Genomic DNA, 24,085 nt, shown 5'->3' with positions numbered 1-24,085 from the left:
TGCACTTGGCAAAGAACAAAGAAACTTTACAGCCCAGGAACAGGCCCTTTGGCCCTCCAAGCCTGAGCTGATCCAAATGTACTGTTTAAACCTGTCGGTCAATTCCTAAGCATTTGTATCTCCTCTGTTCCCCACCTACTCATGCATCTGTCCAGACGCATCTTAAATGAATCTACCGTGCCTGCCTCTACCACCTCTGCTGGCAACGCATTCCAAATGCCCACCACCCTCTGTGTGAAGTACTTGCCGCGTGTATCCCCCTTAAACTTTCCACCTCACTCCTTGAAAGCATGACCTCTCGTTATTGAATCCTTCACCCTGGGAAAAAGCTTGTCTCTATCGACCCTGTCTATACCCTTCATGATTTTGTAAATCTCAATCAGATCCCCCCTCAATCTCCTTTTTTCTAGTGAAAATAAACCTAACCTACTCAACCTCTCTTCATAGCTAGCACCTTCCATACCAGGCAACGTCCTCATAAACCTTCTCTGCACCTCTCCAAAGTGTCCACATCCTTTTGGTAATGTGGCGACCAGAAATTTACACAGTATTCTAAATGCGGCCGAACCAATTTCTTGTACAATTTTAACGTGACTTGCCAGCTCTTATACTCAATACCCCGTCCAATGAAGAGAAGCATACTATATAACATCTTGATCACTCCATCCACCTGTGCAGCAACCTTCAGGGTACAATGGACCTGCACTCCCAGATCTCTCTGCCCATCAACTTTTCCCAAGGCTCTTCCATTCATTGTATAATTCTCCCTAGAATTAGACTTGCCTAAATGCATCACCTCACATTTGTCTGGATTGAAAGCCATCTGCCACTTTTCTGCTCAACTCTCCAGTCTATCTATATCCTCCTGTATTCTCTGACAGTCCCTTATGCTTTCAGCTACTCCACCAATCTTTGTGTCATCTGCAAACTTGCTGATCATACCAACAGTGCCGTCTTCTAGATCATTTATGTATATTACAAACAACAGTGGCCCCAATACTGACCCCTGTGGAACACCACTGGTCACTTTCTCCATTTCGAGAAACTCCCTTCAACTACTATTCTCTGTCTCCTGTTGCTCAACCAGTTCTTTATCCACCTAGCTAGAACATCCAGCACACCATGTGGCATTTTACCTTTTTTCCCCAAAATATTCCCTCAAAGCCATACCCATTTATGGCACAGTAATTAGGATAAATTCCTTCTTGCCACTCATTGAATTTCACCAGAGGCACATTAAACTCTTGCACGCTTGAACTGTGTTGCAAAAGGTTCACTCACAGTCATACAGTCAGAGATGTACAGCACGGAAACAGACCCTTCGGTCCAACTTGTTCATGCTGACCAGATATCCTAACCTAATCTAGTCCTATTTGCTAGCACTTGGCCTATATTCCTCTAGACCATTCCTATTTATACACCCATCCTAATGCCTTTTAAATGCTGCAATAACAGCCACCACCACTTCCTCTGGCAGCTCATTCCATACATGTACCACCCTCTGAGTGAAAATGTTGCCCCTTAGGTCCCTCTTATATCTTTCCCCTTTCACCCTAAATCTATGTCCTCGAGTTCTGGACTCCCCCACCCCAGGGAAAAGACCTTCTCTAATTATCCTATCCATGCCCCTCATGATTTTATAAGCCTCTATAAGGTCACCCCTCAGCCTCCAATACTCCAGGGAAAACAGCCACAGCCTATTCAACCTCTCTCTATAGCTCAAATCCTCCAACCCTGGCAACATCCTTGTAAATCTTTTCTGAACCTTTTTAAGTTTCACAACATCCTTCAGATAGAAAGGAGACCAGAACTGCACGCAATATTCCAACAGTGGCCAACTAATGTCCTGTACAACCGCAACATGACCTCCCAACTCCCAAATTTTGTACTCTGACCAGTAAAGGAAAGCATACAAAATGGCTTCTCTGCTATCCTACTAACCTGCGACTCTACTTTCCAGGAACTATGAACCTACACTCAAAGGTCTCTTTGTTCAGCAACACTCCCTAGGAATTTACCATTACATATATAAGTCCTGCTAAGATTTGCTTTTCCAAAATGCAGCAAGAATTTTTACCATATTGCCAAAAATGGTACACAATATTCTGTCCTTGTTCAAAAGTAGTTGAAGTGTCAACAAAAAAAAACCTACATTTCATGATTTGTTTTCAGAAAACTGTTCAGAGCATCATGCTCCATGAGTAGTTTCAAAATCATTCGAACTACATCAGCTGAGCAAGATGCATGGCATTTTTGCCACATAAAAAGAGTGAGGCCTGTGCAATACTTAACATTTACATGAAGGGCATGACAGGTCTGATCCTGAGCACTCTCCCCTGACTGAGGGATCTAGAACATGGGGATAGTCTCAGGCTAATGAGTCTATCATTTAGCAGTGATATAAGAATAGTTCTTAGAAGAACAGATTAGACAGAAGACCTTGGAAAGGTGCAGATGTAACAGAGTTGTTGTTCTGGGTGAATTAAACTTACCCAATATTGACTGGAACCTTCTTAGTGTAGATGGTCTGGATGGAGGTGATTTTGTCAGGTGCGCCCAGGAAGGATTCCTGACTTAATATGTTGATAGGCCAACTAGGGGGAGGCCATATTGGATTTGGTGCCTGGCAATGAGTCGGGCAAGGTGTCAGATCTCTCGGTGGGAGAGCATTTCAATGACAGTGAACCCTTACCACAGCCATGGAGAAAGGTAGGAATAGACAGAATGGGAAGGTATTTAATTTGGGGAAGGGAAATGATTAGACAGGAGCTGTGGAATATAAATTGGGAACAATTGTTTGACGGGAAATGCACAACAGAAGTAAGAAGGCTATTTAAGGAGCACTTGTTGCGAGTTTTGGATAACTTTGTCCCACTGAGTCAGGCAAGGAATGATAAGGTGAAGGAGCCTTGGATGACAAGAGAAGAGGAGATTCTCATCAAGAAGAAGAAGAAAACTTACTTCAGGTTGAGGAAGAAAGGATCTGGCACAGCTTTAGAAAATTACAGGGTAGCTAGGAAAGAACTCAAAAGTGGACTGAGGAGACCTAGGAGGGGGCACAAAAAAGCCTTGGTGGGAAGGATTAGGGAAAACCCAAAGGCATTCTACACTTACATGAGGAATAAGAGAATGATCAGAGCGAGGGTAGGGCCGATCAGGGATAGCGAAGGGAACTTGTGCCTGGAGTCTGAAGAGGTAGGGGAGGTCCTAAATGAGCTTTTTGCTTCAATATTCACGAGACGGGGGAACCTTGTTGATTGTGAGAGCACAGTGGACCAAGTTAATAGGCTTCAACAGGTTGAAATTAAGAAAGTGGATGTACTGGAAAATCTGGGAAGCATCAAGATTGATAAGTCCCAAGGGCCAGACCAGATATAGTGAAATCCCTGGGAATTACAGACCATACAGTCCTACATCTGTGGTAAGCAAGGTACTGGAAAGGATTCTGAGAGATAGGATTTATGACTATTTGGAAAAACATAGTTTGATTAAAGATAGTCAGTTTGGTTTTGAGTCAGGCAGGTCATGCCTCACAAGCCTTATTGAGTTCTTTGAGGATGTGACGAGACAAGTTGACGAAGGTCAAACAACGGATGAGATATATATGGATTTCAGGAAGGCATTGGATAAGGTTCCCCACAATAGGCTCATTCAGAAAGTTAGGAGGTATGGGATGCAGAGAAATTTGGCTGTCTGGATACAGAATTGGCTGGCCAAAACAAGACAGCAAGTGGTAGTGGATGGACAGCATTCGGCCTGGAGGTCGGTGACCAGTGGTGCTCTGCAGGGAAAGGTTCTTGGGCCTCTGCTCTTTGTAGTTTTTATAAATGACTAGGATGGAGAAGTGGAAAGGTGGGTTAGTAAGTTTGCCGATGACACAAATTATTAGTGGTGTTGTAGATGTGTCAACGGCTGTTGCAGGCTACAAGACATTGCCAGGATGCAAAGCTGGACTGAGAAGTGACAGGTGGAGTTCAACCTGTCACTTCTGTCCTAAAAGCTGGATGAATGTGAAATGATTAATTTTGGAAGGTTGAATTTGAATGCTGAATACAGGGTTAAAGACAGGATTCTAGGCAGTGTGGAGGAACAGCAGGATCTTGGGGTCCACGTACACAAATCCTTCAAAGTTGCCACCCAAGTTGACAGGGTTGTTAAGGCGGCATTTGGTGTTTTGGCTTTCATTAACAGGGGGGTTGAGTTTAAGAGCCGTGAGGTTTTGCTGCAGCTCTATAAAACCCAGGTTAGACCACACTTGAAATATTGTGTCCAGTTCTGGTCACCTCATTATAGGAAGTATTGAAGAGTTAATTTGCAGTGCTGACCTGCAAGAAATTGAATGCCCTGGGGGCTAGAGTGGGATGTCTCTCTCTTGCAGGTAGAATGTAAGAAATTTACATTATTATCTCCCATTATTCAGAGCCATTTCCAAGGCCATTTCCTTGCCATTCAGAGCCATTTACATTGTCATTATCTCCTATTCAGAAATTAATAAGAACATTATAGTTGGAAATCTGATGACGCCCTGTAATTAAGAAACGATTCAAAACAGATTTGACCATTAAGAGACAATTTACATTACATTATTTCTGTACACGATGTGGTCAATGCATTCTGTCTTGAGTGACATGTGACTGTGGGGGAGTGACTGGGGGTTGTCTTGCGGGCATTACTGACTGTGATGTAAAGACTTTGTATAAAGGAAGGACGGTTTCCTTTGTTCAGGAAGAGCTCTACATAACTCCACATACCCTGCGAGATGCGTGTTAATAGTTCCTCTGGCAAGTTTGTACTGTACTGTGCTTAACGAAAGTTTGGTTGTTCACAGAAGTTGGCGTGTTGCAGTTGCATCAAGTGTGTAAGAATCTCAGGAAAAATAAACTTAACAGAAGGATGTAGATGCTTTAGAGTATGGTAAATATGAATATATAACCACATAGTAATACATGTTGGGATGTTACACAAGCCTAAGGTCTGGGTTGCGTGCTTGAGTCAGCCTTGCGTGACTGCAGCCTGTCAGGTGACAAAAAGGTGAAGAAAGATGACCACAGCATAATGTGGTAGTCTGCAGCAATCCAGAAAACAATTGTGGCAGAGTCTGATTTGTTAGGGAGATATAATGTAGGCTGAGTGCAATTGGTTATACTAATGTAAGAGGGATATGGTGTGGCTTTTAGAACAGCATAATCATTAGAATACACTTGCTGTTTGCAGACTTTCAGGGTTATCTGCTCTGATGGCCACAGCTTTTGTTTGCAAGTAAAGGCTTATATTTTGAGGAATTCTCTGCATCTCCTGGTCATTCCTAAAAGGTACTATCTACCACAACAAGAGTAGGTGCAGAGAAGATTTACCAGGATGCTGCCTGGATTGGAGGCCTTGTCTGATGAAGAGAGATTGAATGAGCTCCGGCTTTTCACATTGGACAGAAGAAGGAAGAGAAGTGACTTGATAGATGTGTATAAGGTAATGAGAGGCATAAATAGAGCAGATAGCCAGAGACTTTTCCCCAGGACAGAAATGGCTGTCACGAGGGATCATAATTTTAAGGTGATTGGTGGAAGGTATTGGGGAGATGTCAAAGGTAGGTTCTTTAAGCAGAGAGTGGTGGGTGCATGGAATGCACTGCCAGCAGATCAGAGACATTAGGGTGATTTAGGTGACTGCTGAGCAAGCACATGGATGGCAGTAAATTGAGGGTTGTGTAGATTAGGTTGATCTTAGATTAAGATAAAAGCTTGGCACAACATTGTGGGCCAAAGAGCCTGTACTGTGCTGTACTGTTCTATGTTCTATAAGGTTCGCCACTTAAGGGATTGACAGTCTATGGAATTCCCCACCACAAAAGATATTGGAAGTTTCATTAGTATCAATATTTAACGCTGAGCTGTCCTGAAGTCATGAAATGTTAACTGTTTCTCTCTCAGCAGATGATGCCAGCCCTGGTGTGTTTCTCTAGCATTTTCTGTTTTTATTTTAACATTTCTAGGTGCTGCACCAAGGCAAAAACTTGTGATTTGATCTCATTAATATTTGTCATATCCAGTTTTGTTCTCAACTTAATTTCAGGTGATGATTAATAGATGATCATCTAGTTCATACCATAGTTGAGTTAAAGTTTTTGTTAATGGAAGTTTAAACTTCAGAGGATGGATGAACTTAGCTACCACAGGTCTGTGCAGAGTTGGCCTAACTGGAAAAAACCTTCCTCTGACCAATCATAAAATAATGCAGCATATTGTCCGAAGCAATCAACAGTCTAATAATGACTAATGACATATTAATTCAAATTGAAATAAATTTTGCAGTGAAAAAAAGGTGTTCCTATCATCATGCAGAAAATCACAATAACTCAATGAAACAACATGTAAATTTCTGGTGTGAAATAAATCATGTCCAATATACAAATAACTGTGTTGTGGTTCTGTTCGCCGAGCTGGAAGTTTTTGTTGCAAACGTTTCGTCCCCTGGCTAGGCGACATCATCAGTGCTTGGGAGCCTCCTGCGAAGCGCTTCTTTGATGTTTCCTCCGGTGTTTATAGTGGTCTGTCCCTGCCACTTCCAGTTGTCAGTTTCAGCTGTCCGCTGTAGTGGTTGGTATATTGGGTCCAGGTCGATGTGTTTGTTGATGGAGTTTGTGGATGAATGCCATGCCTCTAGGAATTCCCTGGCTGTTCTCTGTCTGGAGAGAGGCATGGCATTCATCCATAAACTCCATCAACAAACACATCGACCTGGACTCAATATACCAACCACTACAGCGGACAGCTGAAACTGACAACTGGAAGTGGCAGGGACAGACCACTATAAACACCGGAGGAAACATCAAAGAAGCGCTTCGCAGGAGGCTCCCAAGCACTGATGATGTCGCCTAGCCAGGGGACGAAACGTTTGCAACAAAAACTTCCAGCTCGGCGAACAGAACCACAACAACGAGCACCCGAGCTACAAATCTTCGCCCAAACTTTGAACAAATAACTGTGTTTGCCAGACACTGCAAAAATAGATAATAAGTTCTACATCTTCTGTGTTGCATTGTGCCTTCAGATCTTGGTTATTATTTCATTGGTATTATTGATTGACTGGTACACTATTCTCAACAAACACAATCTCACCTGAACTCCATCTGCTAGCCTGAACCTTTCCAAAATAATAAACCAAAATGTATGGTTGAATGCCTTGACAAAGAAATAATGAGCTAGGCTGGACAGCCAGTGTCTAGCATCAAACTCAAACTTAATAGGAGTGGCTCCCAATTCCATCTGCAAACTCATGATTACCTTCAAACTGGGTGACATTGTGCGTTAGAAAGCTGACCCTTCAAACACATTAAAATCATGACAATTGCAGGTTAGGTTGTTATATAAAGAGGATCAAAGCTGCTACATCATAGATTCTCTCCCAAAATATTTTGTATTAATAACAAAATTGCAGTTTCCAAAAATGAAAAAAATTCTTTTTTCCAAGTTCTAATGCATGAGAACATTTAAAACATCATTCCTGGCCTCAAACTACTTTGCATTTTATTTGCACTCCACTATAGCACACAGGAGTTATGCTTAAATTTGGCACATATTCACAGTTTTAATTTCCTCTACATATTTAAACACCATAGATTGGAGATTCATGGCATATTTGTCCAATAAATATTTTACAAAGAAATAGTAATATTTTGTAATCTCTTTAGTTTCATATTCCGCAAGCTTGACTGTTTCATCCAAAAGTTTCTGCAAATGATCAGACTGTACTAAAAATTGTGATTTCTTGTTAAACTGATTTAATCTTTAATTTGTAATTTATATGGTTACCCTGTATAACTGCTTGTGTTTCTAAAAATATTGCTTCAAGTCTGTATAACTGGTTCCAATACTACTGTAATAACTGCTTTTCCAAGAGACACAGGAGAAATGATTGGCATCCAATGTGATCTCCAGTATAAAGAGAAAGAACCATTAACTCAGCAAACAATTCTACTTGTGATATAGATAATGGCAAAGTTATAAGTTCACAGGAATCATTCCCTACTAATGAAAACTGGCATTTTGCTATAAGCACAAAACAAATATTGAGAGAACCTTCCAAAGTTTCTACAAGCAACAACTCATAATTGCCGAGTGCAGTAATCGGGATTTAATATGACTCAGAGTTCTCAGGGGTGTGAGTGTGCTGTACAAACATGCCCATCGTTAGATGCTAATTCATGGCTCTGAGGCAATAAAAGGGTGTTAGTTGTCAGAAACCAATCTTGGGTTGCTGTATTTACATTATTAAGATTTTCACACTTCAAGCAGTCAAATTTGCTTCATTTCAGCAACAGCTTAATATTTTGTGTTATTTATTAATGACATTCCTGTCACAATAAAGCAGAGTGATTTTCTGACTTATAGTGTCACAGAGATGTACAGAATGAAACAGACCGTTTGGTCCAACTTGTCCATGCCGATCAACTATCCTAATTTAATCTAGTCCCATTTGTTAGGACTTGGCCTGTATCTCTCTAAAGCCTTCCTATTCATATACCCATCCAGATGCCTTTCAAATGTTGTAATTGTACCAGCCTTCACACTTCCTCTGGCAGCTTATTCCATACATGCAGCACCCTTTGTGTGAAAAAGTTGCCCCTTAGGTCCCTTCCAAATCTTTCCCCTCCCACCCTAAACCTATGCCCTCTAGTTCTGGACTCCCCCAGCCCAGGGAAAAGACCTTGTTTATTTACCCTATCCATGCACTTCATGATTTTAAATATCTCTTTAAAGGTCACCCCTCAGCCTCTGACGGTCCAGGGAAAACAGCCCCAGCCTATTCAGCCTCTCCCTATAGCCTAAACCCTCCAACCTTGGCAACATGCCTGTAAATCTTTTCTGAAACCTTTCAAGTTTCACAACATCCTTGCTATAGGAGGGAGACCAAAAGGAACATCTTGGAACTTCATTAATTCTAATAACGTTTGTTGGTAACAGATGAATTGATGACAAAAACTTCCTAAGGACTAAAAGTTAGGATTTTTCCCTGAATAAACCTTATTCCCTTTACCAAGGAAGCCAGGACCACGCAAGGGGAAATACTTTGAAATGCATTTAAATAACTAACACACATAAACCTCCACACATGTTTCGTTTTTGTCTGACACTTTTCAATGCAAAACACTAAACTTATTTTTACCCCAATTATCTAACCTAAACTCAACATTTCCCAGTAAGAGTGTAAGTGGGAAATAAACAAAAAAAAAGGAATCAGTTTAATTGAATAATACATTTGGGAAACATTTGGAGCAGTGAGGATAATGGAATGCCTGGCTGATACAACAAAAATTATGATATGAACAGTGACACATAAAATTGGTATTAAGCATCCTTGATAGCTATCTCCTAAAGAGCTGCTACCTACATCATATAGATTAACACATACAAGTTAAAATTAAAGCTGGTATTACTAAACAAATAGATCAGGACAAATGTCTAATTGTAAAATAGTTTTTGACTCTTGAAATCCCATCCCATTCATTGGGACATATACATACAAACAGGAAACATCAGATACACCAGCAAAGTAACAAAATTTAGACCATTTAACTTTACTACTAAAAAAAGTTTAATGACCATATAATTTCATACTTGAGGTCAAATATTCTGTTGTAATCTAAAGCATCAAATATTTTTAAAATAAACAATTGGCTAGTAACCAACAGAATAAGATTAGTGATGCGCTGACTGAAGTGAGGAACATTTACATATATTAGTTTTACACTTAAAAATGAATACCCACTAACTTCCTGTACTCATTGTTGCATTTTTAAGATAGATCAACCCACCTCCAGGCAGTGGGGCAGGTCTGAACTAAGAGGCCAAAGGATCAATATTATTCAGTCCTCAGGCCTTAGAAAAAAATTTAAGTGTTAACAGCATCATTTGGCGCTTTGAGCCTGCTCTGCTATTTAACAAGATTATGGCTAATCCTCTACCTCAACAGCACATTTCCACCCTATTCTCATATCCCTTAATACCCAAAGACCTTGTGTTTTGAACATACTCACCAACTGATCATCCACAACTTGCTTGGGGTAAAAAGAATTCCCAAGCTTCAGAACACTTTGACTGAAGAAATTTCTCCTGTTCTTAGTCCTAAATGGCTGATCCATTATTCTGAGACTATGACTCTGTACTCTGGGTTCCTCAGCAACTGGGGATATTTTCTCAATACCTACTTTGACAAGTTGCTTAAGAATTTTATATGTTCCAATAAGATCATCTCCTACTCTTAAACTCTGAGGTATATAGGCCTAGTCTCTCCTTATGCATTTACTGAATACATCGTGCATAACGGGTAACAATAAAAGATAATAGGTTGCATAATAAATGGAAGTGATAAAAGATTTAGGCTCCTAGCCAACTGTTTATCTCAAAAGTATTTTATGCTTTAGATAGTAACATGACATTTGACCTCAAGTATGAAAAAAAATTGTAATTAATATTGTTACTGACAATGTTTAAATGGTCTAAAGCTTGTCAACATAATTGTATTTTTGATTTTTGCACATATATGTCCCAATGAATGGGAATGGGATTTGAAGAGTCAAAAGAGACATTTTAATATTGGATATGGAGGGAATGGTGCACAAAAATTATAAATGAAGCACTGCCTGCCTCAATGGTAAATCCAAGGAGTGAGAGTGCATATGTAGAGAAATTAGAGCAATCTCCTAGAAGGCAGCATTATAAGTTTAAATAACAGAACTGAAATATTGAATAGACCGGTGGTCACTGTCTTCAAAATTGTCCACAATTTTTTTTTTAAATTAAGGTTGGGTTTAAGAACTTTTGGGGCTTATTTCACTTATTTCATGTTATAAAGGTTTACTAATGACGTAGAGATCACCATTAGTAGAAGTGCTGCAGAATAATTATGATGCTGATTTTGCTTTTTAATTTTAATTCATTCCAAAAATTGGGTTTTCAGCTAATTGGTTTCCAATAGAAAAGGTAGGAAGTCACATGACACCAGGTTATAGTCCAGCAGCCTTTATTTGGAAGTACAAGCTTTCAGTGGCTACCTGACAAAGAAGCAGTGCTCCAAAAGCTTGTACTACCAAATAAAATTATTAGACTATAACCTTGGTGTTGTGTGATTTTTAACTTTGTCCACCCCAGTCCAACATGGACACCTCTGCATCATTGCTCCAATAGAAAAGTAAACTTAACAGCTACTTGAAAAAAGAAAATGTATTCTCATTGAGTTAATCATATCAACGTTGTTGTACAGAGTCCTGGGACACTTTATTGCTGAATGTGAATGATGACGTTTGCAAGCATTCCTGTGAACTTATTCATGACAATGCGACTTCCTGACAAAACACATCTAATCACCCTTCAAGCAATAAACATTGGCTGAGAAGACTTTACACCGAAGGATTCCTACACAGTAAGATATGACATTTAAGAAATGCAAATTAAACTTTGTACCATACCAGTCCCTTTAATGTATTCCAAGAATATTCTGAAAACAATGTTTAAAGAATACACATATACCTTCACATCTTGCTCCAAACTCCGGATTAGTTCTCCGTCAACTTGGCCTGTCTGAGCTACTCGGAGGCTTCGTCGCTCAGTCTTTCGCAGCCGATATTGAAGGATCCGGCAAGTTTTGTTTGCCCTGTCTAGCTCTTGACGAAGTTCCTGGAGCTGGTAAACATCTTCTTCTAAATAGATATCTCTCATTTCGAGCATTTCAGCTCGAAGCTCCTCAATTTCATCCTAAAATCAAGAAACATTATGAGTATTTCATTTTTATTTTGTATCAGTCATTTAATACAGCAGAATAGAAAATGAAAAGCAGTAAATAAATTCTTACTGTCCTCATAACAATAAGTGTAAATGAATTCTATGCAGCAAATTATTTTCAATCTGTTGAGTTTCATTGTTCTGGCAAGGTATAGTCAGTACTCCTGAAGAATGAAATTTAAAAGCTTACAGATAAACCATTCAGTTCTTTTGGGAATGAAACTGAAGCAGCCAAAAAATAAATGCACTAGCATAGAATCCCTACAGTGTGGAAGTAGGCCATTTGGCCTATCGAGTTCATGCCAACTCCCTCAGAACCAGTCCTTGACCAATCCCTGTAACCCTACATTTTACCTTGACAAACCCACCTAACCTACACATCCCTGGACATTATAGGGAATTTACCATGGCCAAACCACCTAACCCGCATACTGTGGGAGGATGCTGGAGTAAGCAGAGGAAACCCACACAAACACAGGGAGAAAGTGCAAACACCAGACTGTCACCAGAGACTAGAATCGTACCCGGTCCCTAACGGTGTGAGGCAGCAGTGCTAACCATTAAGCCACCATGCCTCCTCATTAAATATCCAGTTATTAGTGCTTAAAACTGAATTGAATGGCTCAGATCTAAAAGAAGACCTTAATGCTTTCAAAATGAACTGCAGTATTTCTAAATATTATTTTAAGTGTGGGATTTAATAAAATTTTACATGTTGAAATGCAAAACAATAACTTCAGAATGCAAGGTCACCACAATTACTTGTATGTTTCAGCTATGAGAAAGATGGATCAGGCATTTTTGAAATAGAATTATAAGGAAGGATGAGTTGTATCAGCTTTCTCCCTGGTTATTTAAAACTTAGACAAATACATACATTGCCAAAACAATACAAGCAGATAATCTGTAGTGAATGGGAGCTAATGCTACTAATCTCAGATAGGACATACTGAAAATCTACCATTCCAAAAGTACAACAAATCATGATTCTTCACATTTGCAAACAGGACAGAAACTATTAATGCACTTGACAGTTTTCTCTGTGTTACATGAAATGAGAAATAATAATGGTAACCAGTTTTAATAAAGCAGGTTAATTTCTGTGATAGATTGAAGCGCCTGAATTTCAATTAGATGATTGTGCAAGGTATGCCTTTTATGAAATATTATTAATGCACTGATTAACATCATGCAAATATGCACCATGGCCCACTGAGAAGCATGTCTACATAAGAATGGACGTCACTACCTCCTGTGATTTTCCCAGCTGTAGTCAAAACAATTCAGTATGCTTTTTTGTATAGTAAAAAAAATTGCAAATGAACATTTTTCAGAATAGATTTTATAAATACAAGGAACAATGTATTATTTACAAACAAAATCAGTCATTATATCAAAAGATGGACGTACAATCCAATCATGGTTGCAATACAAGTGTAATTGTGAGTTTTACTATTTTTGAAGTGAATTTTGAAGAGAACAGTAATATGCTTTGCATTGAATTCCTCTGTATGACATGAATTCAGTGTTACCCATGATGCGAACAGTTCTGAAGAGCAGATTTTCCAGCTGCTTCATGATGCCAGCTGTTCATACATTTAAGCTTTTTGTTGGAGCAGATAGGATATAAATGACCACAGGGAAGGATCAAATGACTAGGTTACATCACTTCCTGTTGGTGCAAGGTGGGATTTCAGTGACAAGCATGGGGTTAATTGATGAGAGCTGTTTCACACTAAGCTGGAAGCTTGGCAAAAGACAGATTTCAGGTGATTAGTAGGTGAAGCCTGCATTTATGATTTAGCCTGTATTTTTAGATAACTTAATCAGTTATACACAAATTGTTGGTGGATGCTCAAATTAAATTCCAGTTTTGACTTTAAAAAAATCTACCGCTCAAATAGGCTTTAAAATAGAGAGTTGCATTTCTATTTGCATCATTTTATGTAGTATGTTGAATAAGCTTTTCATCTTGCAAATTTTTTTGTTGTCAGGATGTAAACTGCATTTATTACTCATCCCTAATTCCCCTGAAGTGGTGGTAGCAGGCTTGCTCCTTGACCATTGAAGTCCTTGTAGTATTGGAACTTCTGCAATGATGTACAACTCACCCTGACAATGAATGAACAACAGCACATACTTAAATTAGGATATTAAGAGACTTGGGCACAATGAAGCAATTTGCTGCAAGTGCAAAGTGATAAAATTGCAGTGAGGGCAACTGCACTGGTCCTTTGTACGAAAAGGAAAAAAGTGCATTCCCTTAACCAATGAGATTTAGTGTTTTGAGAGGAACCAAAAAAAGGAAGGACTGATACAGGGTGAATTCAATGTTAACACAAGCACAGAAAGAGAAATACAGAGAAGGAAAGGAAGGTTGGCAAAGGATGACAGAGGGAAAGCAAGGATTATTTTGTCACTTCAAAAAATCTGAAACAATTCATAACTCAAAAGCAGGAAGTGCTAGTTTTGTGACATTAATAATTGAGCAAGCAAATCAATCAACCAACTGTGATGATTTGAAACCCACGGGGCAGCTTTTCCTCCTTGCAGGTCGCTGGAAAATTTGCACATTAATAACACATGTTGGTCAGACACCATTACTGTTTTAGTAAAATCTGGCTCAATGTTACTTAGCCCAATGGATGGAAAATTTAGCCCACGTAATATGTTGCCATGGTTTGGATTATAACAAAGTTTTGGTTTAGGATTTAGCTAAGAATGCCAAAAATAGGCCAAAACAACAAATAAAAAATATGAACACAATAGAATGGAGCAGCCCAAACATCATCTGCCTCAGGACTATAAAACAATTCAAGACCATTGAGTACTAACTTTGGGATCAGGAGCTAAATTCCTACTGACATACACAACTTTAAATTTCCCCCAATTCCTACACTAAAATAGACGGACTGATCTCTGTCTGAAATTCAATACTGACGTTAGTCATGTCACATAACTGTCAGAATTTTAGCTCTACTATACAGAAATACAGATAATTTCTGAACAAAATACTATCAAGTGCAATATAGAAATAAAATGCTTGGCAAATGCTTTAAATTTCATGCAGTAAGCTTTAAGGGATTTACAAACATTTTACAATGCATTAAAAGTGTTTAACTGGCAAGCTCAAATTTGCTTCTGTGTAACTTAAATTTAAATTTAAACAGATGCTTTATTTTTGCATGCTTGCAAAGAAACAGCATATTTTTCTGTCCTACTTTACCATGAATATACTTCACCCCACTGCTGAAGAGGTAAGGCAGCTCTTATGAAAAATAATTTACGTGATTAAAAATTTAAAGCTAATATTTAGGAATATAGGATGAAATAATGGATCATCGGACAGAGAAAACTTGTTAGTTTTGATGAAGCTGATTGCCACAAAGAGGCTAAGTTCTGTAAATATAAATCACATTTTGAGGCTGTACTTTTCTTTATCGTGCTGAAGCTCTGCCAATACCATCCTGAAGTCACCAATCTCTCTCCCTTGGGAAACTGACAACAATTGTATAGGCTCAGCTGAGATCAACTAATTGAACATATGAGAGACTAAAAAGATTGAAGTTAGGATGTTCTTGTCCACATGACTCACAGAAGCTGATTATGCTGGATTTCTATATCCTCCAGTTTCTTTCAGCAGAATTAACTTTTGTTTCAAGTAATATCGTTTCTTAAATTTACATTTCGCTGTGTGATATCAATACAAAGATATTCATGAATGTTATTAAGATGGAATTATATGTCATCCCTGTCATTGTCACTGATGCTACCTAGAACCATTTCAATGCCACAGCTGTGGGTTTCTGAATACCGCCCATGTTGATCCATCATGCTGATGTTTTGTTTCCATAACAGCAGTTAATATTAACATTTAAAGTCATGGAGACTCTGTCTTCACTGGAAGGTGTGCACCATGAAGTAATTCATACTGATTTCTTATTTATTTTAAGTGATACGATTACCAAACTTTAGTGCTTTTATTTTAAATTTATGCTGTGGTTCTGTTCGCCGAGCTGGAAGTTTTTGTTGCAAACGTTTCGTCCCCTGTCTAGGTGACATCCTCAGTGCTTGGGAGCCTCCTGTGAAGCGCTTCTGTGGTGTTTCCTCCGGCATTTATAGTGGTTTGTATCTGCCGCTTCCGGTTGTCAGTTTCAGCTGTCCGCTGTATTGGCCGGTATATTGGGTCCAGGTCTATGTGTTTGTTGATGGAGTTTGTGGATGAGTGCCATGCTTCTAAGAATTCCCTGGCTGTTCTTTGTTTCGCTTGCCCTATAATGGTAGTGTTGTCCCAGTCGAATTCATGTTGCTTGTCGTCTGCGTGTGTGGCTACTAGGGATAGCTGGTCATGTCGTTTCGTGGCTAGTTGATGTTCGTGGATGCGGATCGTTAGCTGTCTTCCTGTTTGTCCTATATAGTGTTTTGTGCAGTCCTTGCATGGGATTTTGTACACTACATTAGTTTTGCTCATGCTGGGTATCGGGTCCTTCGTTTTGGTGAGTTGTTGTCTGAGAGTGGCTGTTGGTTTGTGTGCTGTTATAAGTCCTAGTGGTCGCAGTAGTCTGGCTGTCGATACATCAAGAACATCTCTGAAATGACAGCCAGACTACTGTGACCACTAGGATTTATAACAGCACACAAACCAACAGCCACTCTCAGACAACAACTCACCAAAACGAAGGACCCGATACCCAGCATGAGCAAAACTAATGTAGTGCACAAAATCCCATGCAAGGACTGCACAAAACACTATATAGGACAAACAGGAAGACAGCTAACGATCCGCATCCACGAACATCAACTAGCCACGAAACGACATGACCAGCTATCCCTAGTAGCTATAAATGCTGGAGGAAACACCACAGAAGCGCTTCACAGGAGGCTCCCAAGCACTGAGGATGTCACCTAGACAGGGGACGAAACATTTGCAACAAAAACTTCCAGCTCGGCGAACAGAACCACAGCAACGAGCACCCGAGCTACAAATCTTCTCACAAACTTTGAATTTTAAATTTATTTTCAATATTTAAGTCTCAACTTTGACACTTTGAATCAAAGGAGATTACAGATTATCTTGGTAAACAATAGCTAAATTATGCACTTAAGAAAAGAGGCTGTGCACCATTGAATACTTTTTCAGCATGGAACATATATTCAGGGAAGGATTTATTTCATAATAGTTATAGAGTCAAAGAGATGTACAGCACAGAAACAGACCCTTCGGTCCAACCCGTTCATGCCGACCAGATATCCTAACCTGATTTGGTCCCAATTGCCAGCACTTGGCCCATATCCATCTAAACCCTTCCTATTCATATACCCATCCAGATGTCTTTTAAATGTTGTAATTGTACCAGCCTCCACCACTTCCTCTGACAGTTCATTCCATACAGGCATCACCCTCTGCATGAAAAAGTTGCCCCTTAGGTTTAGGATGAGAAGGGAAAGATTTAAAAGGGACCTATGCCCTCTAGTTCTGGACTCACACAAACCAGAGAAAAGACCTTGTCTATTTATCCTATTAATGCTCCTCATGATTTTATAAACCTCTGCGAGACCATCCCTCAGTCTCCGATGCTCCAGGGAAAACAACCCCAGCGTATTCAGCCTCTCCAGGTGGCTCAAACCCTTCACCCCACCAACATCCTTGTAAATCTTTTCTGAACCCTTTCAAGTTTCACAACATCCTTCCTATAGGAGGGAGACCAGAATTGCACACAATATTCCAAAAGTGGCCTAATCAATATCCTCTACTTACCCCAATTCCAACCTTCCAGCTCAGCACCTTCCCCATGACCTGTCCTACCTGCCAATCTCACGTCCCACCTATCCATTCCATCCTCCCCTCTGACCTATCACCTCCATCCCCACCCCCATTCACCTATTGTACTCTTTGCTACCTTCTCCCCAGCCCCTCCCCCCATTTATCTCTCCACCCTGGAGGCTTCCTGCCTCTATTCCTGATGAAGGGCTTTTGCACAAAACGTCGATTTTCCTGCTCCTCGAATGCTGCCTAACCTGCTGTGCTTTTCCAGCACCACTCTGATCTAAACAATGTCCTCTACAGCCACAACATGACCTCCCAACTCCTGTACTCAATACTCTTACCAATGAAGGAAAGCATGCAAAACACCCACTTCACTATCCTATCTACCTGATATTCCACTTTTAAGGAACTATGAACCTGCACTCCAAGGTCTTTTTGTTCAGCAACACTCCCCAGGACCTTACTATTAAGTGTATAAATCCTGCCCTGATTTGCTTTTCCAACATGCAGCACCTCACATTTATCTAAATTAAACTCCAACTGCTGCTCCTCTGAGGACCATCTGATCAAGATCTAAGGAAGATATGTTGAATGTTTTTAAGTAAGCAATGCTGTATAAAGAATACTGGATTTCTTCTTGCAAATTGTACAAAATGGTTGTTAAAAAAAGACAACTATTACACAAAATGTGCCATCTCCTTAGATCCCTTTAATTATTAACTAAATAAAAACTATGCAACATTTGAAATATGGCAATGTCAACTTTCATTTAGTATAGTAAAAGGCTCCAAGGTACTTCAGGAGCAGTATTAGACAATGTGACACCCAGCCACATGAGGAGATATTAGAACAGATGGCAAAAGCTTAACTAAAAAGATAGAATTGAAGGAGTTCTTGAAATAGAGAGGGAGAGAGTAAGTAGGCAAAGTTGCTTTGGGAAAGAATTCAGAGTTTAGGGCCTGTAAAACAGATGGCACATTGTGATGATTGCATAAAGTAAATCTGCAATGCACAAGAGACCAGAATTAGAGGAGGAAAGAATTCCCTGAGGGTTTACAATGCTGGAGGAGGTTACAGGGGACAGGAACTATCACGAGGGATTCAAACTCAATTTCAGTAGTTGTTGTTGTACAAGACATTGTTTAGGCTACTTTTTAGATTAGATTAGATTAGATTCCTTACTGTGTGGAAACAGGCCCTTCGGCCCAACCAGTCCACACTGACCCTCCGAAGAGTAACCCATTCCCTCTGACTAATGCACCTAACACTATGGGGAATTTGGCATGGATATCTTTGGACTGTGGGAGGAAACTGGAGTACCCAAAGGAAACCCACGCAGACACAGGGAGAATGTGCAAACTCCACATAGACAGTCGCCCGAGGCTGGAATCGAACCTGGGACCAGAGGAAGTGGTGGAGGTTGGTACAGTTACAAGATTTGAAAGGCATCTGGATGTGTACATGAATAGGAAATGTTCAGAGGGATATGGGACAATGCTGACAAATGGGACTAGATTAGTTTAGTATATCTAGTGGGTATGGATGAATTGGTTTGAAGTGTCTGTTTCCATGCTGCATAACTCTGTGACTCTTTCACTGTAACAATGAATGGGACTTGGACAGAGTTTGCATACAAACAGCAGTTTTGGATGGGCAATTTTATAGAGAATGAAAGATGGCGCAGCAAACGAAGAGTTGTGACTGAGAAAAACAATTGCATAAATCAGGATTTCAGCAGACTCAACAAGAAGTATGAACAAAGTTTTACATGGCATGTGCATCAATGGCAAACTAACAGAAATTTCTCTCAGCCTGCAGCACTTATATATACCCATTTCTCTTGGGTGCTACAAGAATAAAAAATGCTTATTCCTTCAAGAATAAATAAACTGCCTCAAAATACAGTGCTATTGATGGTATATTTATAGGAGTTGCACATTTTCTCTTCATCTCTCAGAAATCATAGCAGAATTAAAACAAACATCTACAAGAATCCAATACTATAACCAAGCAGTGGCATAACTCAAATCTGGACTCCATTTAAAAAAAAATCGAATGTTTTGGCGAATGCTGTTGTTCATACCCTTGAAACACAAGGTGTGTTCCCATCCCCAGCCCTGTAAAGAAACCTTACAGTAATACTTTAGCAATTTACAGCTCATTCCGCTGTGTCCACAACGAATCTACTGATCAGTGTTAGGATGGAGGACAATAATGAGATTCTGGGTGCACCTCCACAAAATAGGGCTAAAACCTAAATAAAACACACAGGCAAGGTCCACAAACACGACAGTGCTCCTGCGGCTAGATCATCCAGTTCACCCACAATAGGCCATTCTGTTCACTTCCCACCCATTTGAGGCACATCCACGTTCAGAAACAAAAAGAGAGAGATGATCTGCCACAAAACAGTCTGCTCGAGATGATTAAGCCGGCCCTCGCCTACCTTCAGATAATCGTTTTCAGACCGAAGCTCCTCGATCTCTTTCAGGAATTCCTCCTGGATGCTGTCAACGAATTCTTCGCTGAAATCGGAAAAGGCCAGCGAGTTGCTGACATGAAGCCGGCTCCCCATCGACGGGGACTTGGCTCCGGACGCTCCGTCCGACTGTCCGCCGCTGGCCGAGGATCCGCCGTCCTCCTGGCCGGGGGGAGTGGGGCAGCCGTCCCGGTGCTCGCTGGCCCCGGGGGACAGGATGCCGGAGAGTTGCTCGGACGGGCAGTCGGAGAGCTCGGAGCTGCTGCTGGAGCTGCAGCTGGAGTCGGTGCCCGGGGCCGGAGCGGCAGCGCTGGCGAGCCGCTGAATCTTCTTCCTCTTGCCGCTGGCGCTGCCTTTTACCCCTCCACCTCCTCCTTTCTCCGGCTTCTTCACCGCCGCCGCTTTAGCCGCGGGCATTTTGCCCAGTTTGATGTCCTTGAGAGCCGGGCTGTGCCGGGAGAGGCGGCACTGGGAGATCCCCAGAGCCGGCTTGGAGCCCGGGTTACATTTGGATTTCGCCACCGACCAGCCCCGGATCGCTTTGGGTCTGGCCGGAGACGGCGCTCGGTGCAGCTTCTTCTTCTCGACTTGCTGCTGAATCTCCGGGGCTCTGCTCACCGCCTCCATCCCTCACCCATCCAAACCCCTCGACCAACGGATTGTTTGTGAAAGGAACAAGGCACATAAGATACACACACACACACACAGCACTCCCTGCCTCCGCCACAATATTCATCCCATCGCCCCTCGATTCATTCAACAAGGCTTGAGCTGAACACCAAACAACAGACCGCCTTCGCTTTCCTTTCTTTCTCCAACTGTAAATATCTCAGAATCTCCGTGTTTTCACCAAAGCAGACACTGACTGTTTAATGCGCCACTCTGCTCCTGTAAAATAGCATCATACACCGCCCAAAGCTCCTGATCCAGTGACGCACACTCCCCACTCACAGCCAGCTTGCTCCCCTCCTCCCTCCCTTGCATCAGACGTCTTTCACTGGAATTGCTGCTAAGCCCAGGGACAACACTGAATCACAGTGTGCTGGGTTCCATCATGCTGCCTGTTCATTCCACTCGATCCCCTTTTGCCTCTTCCCAGTTCAGACTATTAGCAAGACGACCCTACGCCGTCTTCTTTTCTCTTAAAGGCAGGTGTTGCAAAACTGGAAATGAAAGAGAAAACGAGCAGCAAAATAAAACCAGGGTTTTTGGCTGCTCCTCCAGAACCTTTGCACATTGTTGTGTTTGTTTCAATGCGCGTGCTGTGAATTCACAACTTTTTCTGCTTTTAGTTTCTCATTCAGAAATCAGTGACAAGGATTGATTTTTACGATGAAATCAGAAGCACAGGTTGCAACCTTATAACTCACAATAAGTGGGCTTTTCTGTAGACGGAAGAGATTGAATGGATTTACTGCCCAGTTCCCTCCTCTGTCGAGGGAATTGTGACTCGTGGTGCATTATGGATCCTGAAGCAAAAACAGTTTGTCCTCTTGGCCATTTTTTATCTTTTTTTTTGTTTTCAACTATGCAGCGACAATGTAAAGGGACCATTGTCACCCAATGAAAAAAATAAACTCACCAACATGTCAATGAGTATTTTCCACAACAGGATAGGAACCATAGGCCACAAAGGACCAAAGACAATTTCTTTACGTGTAGCTCAAGAGTAGCTACTCCACAAATGTGGGGTAAGGTGAGAAGGCAGTTCTCCATGAACTCCTGCATCCAGTTCAGGGACTGAATGCACAACTACTTTTATGTTGTACCACGTAGAAATGTACCCAACTGACCAAACCAGATCACCACTTTCAGCCCGCTCACCCTTCCACAAAAGGCTAGTAGCGCCAATTTAGATAGCCAAGTCTAAATAAATATCAACAACACAAACAATATCTGCCTTTATTAACAAAGTATGGTATATTGATGGTCACACAAAGCTTCAAGCAAACCAACAGGCACCTGGTGATCCTGTTACAAAATAAATAAAGTATGTGGAGCCTTATTATGAAGCTGGTCTTTACAATAAATTTACAAATTTACTGGCTGAAAACTAAGTAATGTTCTAAAAAATCTAAAGTCACAATCCAATGACTTGAAATCAAGTCAAAGATGGCTGGACATTTCCATCATAGTACCTTCTATATTTTAAAGCTATTGAACAGAGTGAACTAAACAGAAAAGCCTCACAATGAAAAATTACCTAGAACAAGCGTGAATGAGGATAATCTCCGACCCCATTAACAAATCATCTAGCAATCTGTGGGTGGCATGGTGGCTCAGTGGTTAGCACTGCTGCCTCACAGCACCAGGGTCCCAGGTTTGATTCCAGCCTCGGGTGACTGTCTGTGTGGAGTTTGCATGTTCTCCCCGTGTTTGTGTGGGTAATCCAAAGATGAATTGGCTATGCTAAATTGCACATAGTGTTAGGTAATGGGTCTGGTAGTGGGTAGGTAGGTAGTGGGTTACTCTTCGGAGGGTTGGTGTGGACTGGTTGGACGGAAGGTCCTGTTTCCACACTGTAGGGTGCCTAATCTAATCAATCATCTGGGTACTCAAATGGGGAGGGCAGCATGTTAGCCCTGCTGCCTCACAGTGTTGGGGATCCAGGTTTGATTCCAGCCTCAGGAGACATTCACCTCTGATTCCCTCTTACAATCTAAATATATGTATATTAGGGGATTAGCCATGGTAAAGACAGGGTTAGGAGTGTGGTCTGGGTGGAATGTTCTTTAGAGGGTCACTGTTAATTCAGTGGGCCAAATAGTCTGCTTCTGAAGAGTCAGAGAGCTGTACAGTATGGGAAAAGACCCTTTGGTCAAAATCATCCATGCCAATCAGATATCCTAAATTAATCTGGTCCTGTTTGCTAGCAACCTGTGGCCCTAAACCCTTGCTATTCATCCACCATCCAGATGCCTTTTGAATGTTGTAATTGTACCAGCTTCCATCTTTTTCTCTGACAGCTCATTCCACACACACACACTACCCTCTGTGTTAAAAATTTGCCCCTTAAGCCCCTTTTAAACTTTTCCCTCTCACCTTAAACCTATGCCCTCTAATTTTGGACTCCACTACTACTTTGGAAAAACACCTTGGCTATTCAGCCTTACTCTGCCCCTCATGATTTTATAAACTTCTATAAGGTCACCCCTCAGAATCCGATGCTCCATGAAAAGTAGCCTCAGCCTATTCAGCCTCTCCCAGTAACTTAAATCCTCCAACCCTGGCAACATCCTTGTAAATCTTTTCTGAACCCTTTCAAATTTCACATCATCCTCCCTATAGGAGGGAGAGCAGAATTGCACACAATATTCTAAAAGTGGTTGAGCAAATGTCCTGTACAGCTGCAATGTGTCCTCTCAACTCCCATACTCAATGTACTGACTAATAAAAGCAAGCATACCAAACTTCACTATCCTGTCTACCTGTGATTCCACTCCAAGGTCTCTTTGTTCAGCAACACCTCCCAGAACTTTACCAATAAGCGTAGAAGCCCTGCCCGGATTTGTCTTTCCAAACTACAGCACCTCACATTTATCTAAACTCCATCTGCCACTCCTTGGCCCATTGGCCCATCTGATCAAAGTCCTGTTGTACTCTGAGGTAACCTCTTGGCTGTCCACTACACCACCAATTTTGGTGTCATCTGCAAACTTACTAACCATACCTCCTATGTTCACATCCTAATCATTTATATAAATGATGAAAAGCAGTGGATCCAGCACCGAACCTTGTGGCACACCACTGGTCACAGGCCTCCAGTCTGAAAAGCAACCCTGCATCACCACCCTCTGTCTCCTACCTTTGAACCGGTTCTGTATCCAAATGGTTTGACCTCCCTGTATTCCATGTGATTTAATTTTGGTAACTAGTCTACCATGTGGAACCTTGTCAAATGGCTTATTGAAGTCCATATAGATCACATCCAATGCTCTGGCTTCATGAATCCTCTTCATTACTTCTTCAAAAAACTCAATTAAGTTATTGAGACACAATTTCATACACACAAAGCCATGCTGACTATCCCTAATCAGTCCTTACCTTTTCAAATACATGTGA

General features: G+C 41.0%; 1 protein-coding gene across 3 annotated transcripts in view; it reads right to left on the bottom strand.

The window, feature by feature from the left end:
- mtcl2 (microtubule crosslinking factor 2) overlaps positions 1–20,936 on the bottom strand; it is a 112,746-nt gene extending 91,810 nt beyond the window's left edge. For all 3 annotated transcript variants that reach the window (XM_043710552.2, XM_043710553.2, XM_043710554.2), the window contains exons 1-2: positions 19,991–20,936; positions 11,526–11,750 (exon numbers count right to left, since the gene is read on the bottom strand). In XM_043710552.2, the coding sequence (XP_043566487.1) occupies positions 11,526–11,750; positions 19,991–20,650 (885 nt within the window). In that variant the 5' untranslated portion in view covers positions 20,651–20,936. The remainder of the gene's footprint in view (positions 1–11,525; positions 11,751–19,990) is intronic.
- Between the last annotated feature and the right edge of the window lie 3,149 nt (positions 20,937–24,085).

This window comes from Chiloscyllium plagiosum, unplaced genomic scaffold (assembly GCF_037043375.1).
Source record: "Chiloscyllium plagiosum isolate Xiang-an unplaced genomic scaffold, Cpla_swu_hap1 HiC_scaffold_15, whole genome shotgun sequence".
NCBI classification, from domain to species: domain Eukaryota; kingdom Metazoa; phylum Chordata; class Chondrichthyes; order Orectolobiformes; family Hemiscylliidae; genus Chiloscyllium; species Chiloscyllium plagiosum.
This window is presented reverse-complemented; position numbering and strand designations above follow the sequence as displayed.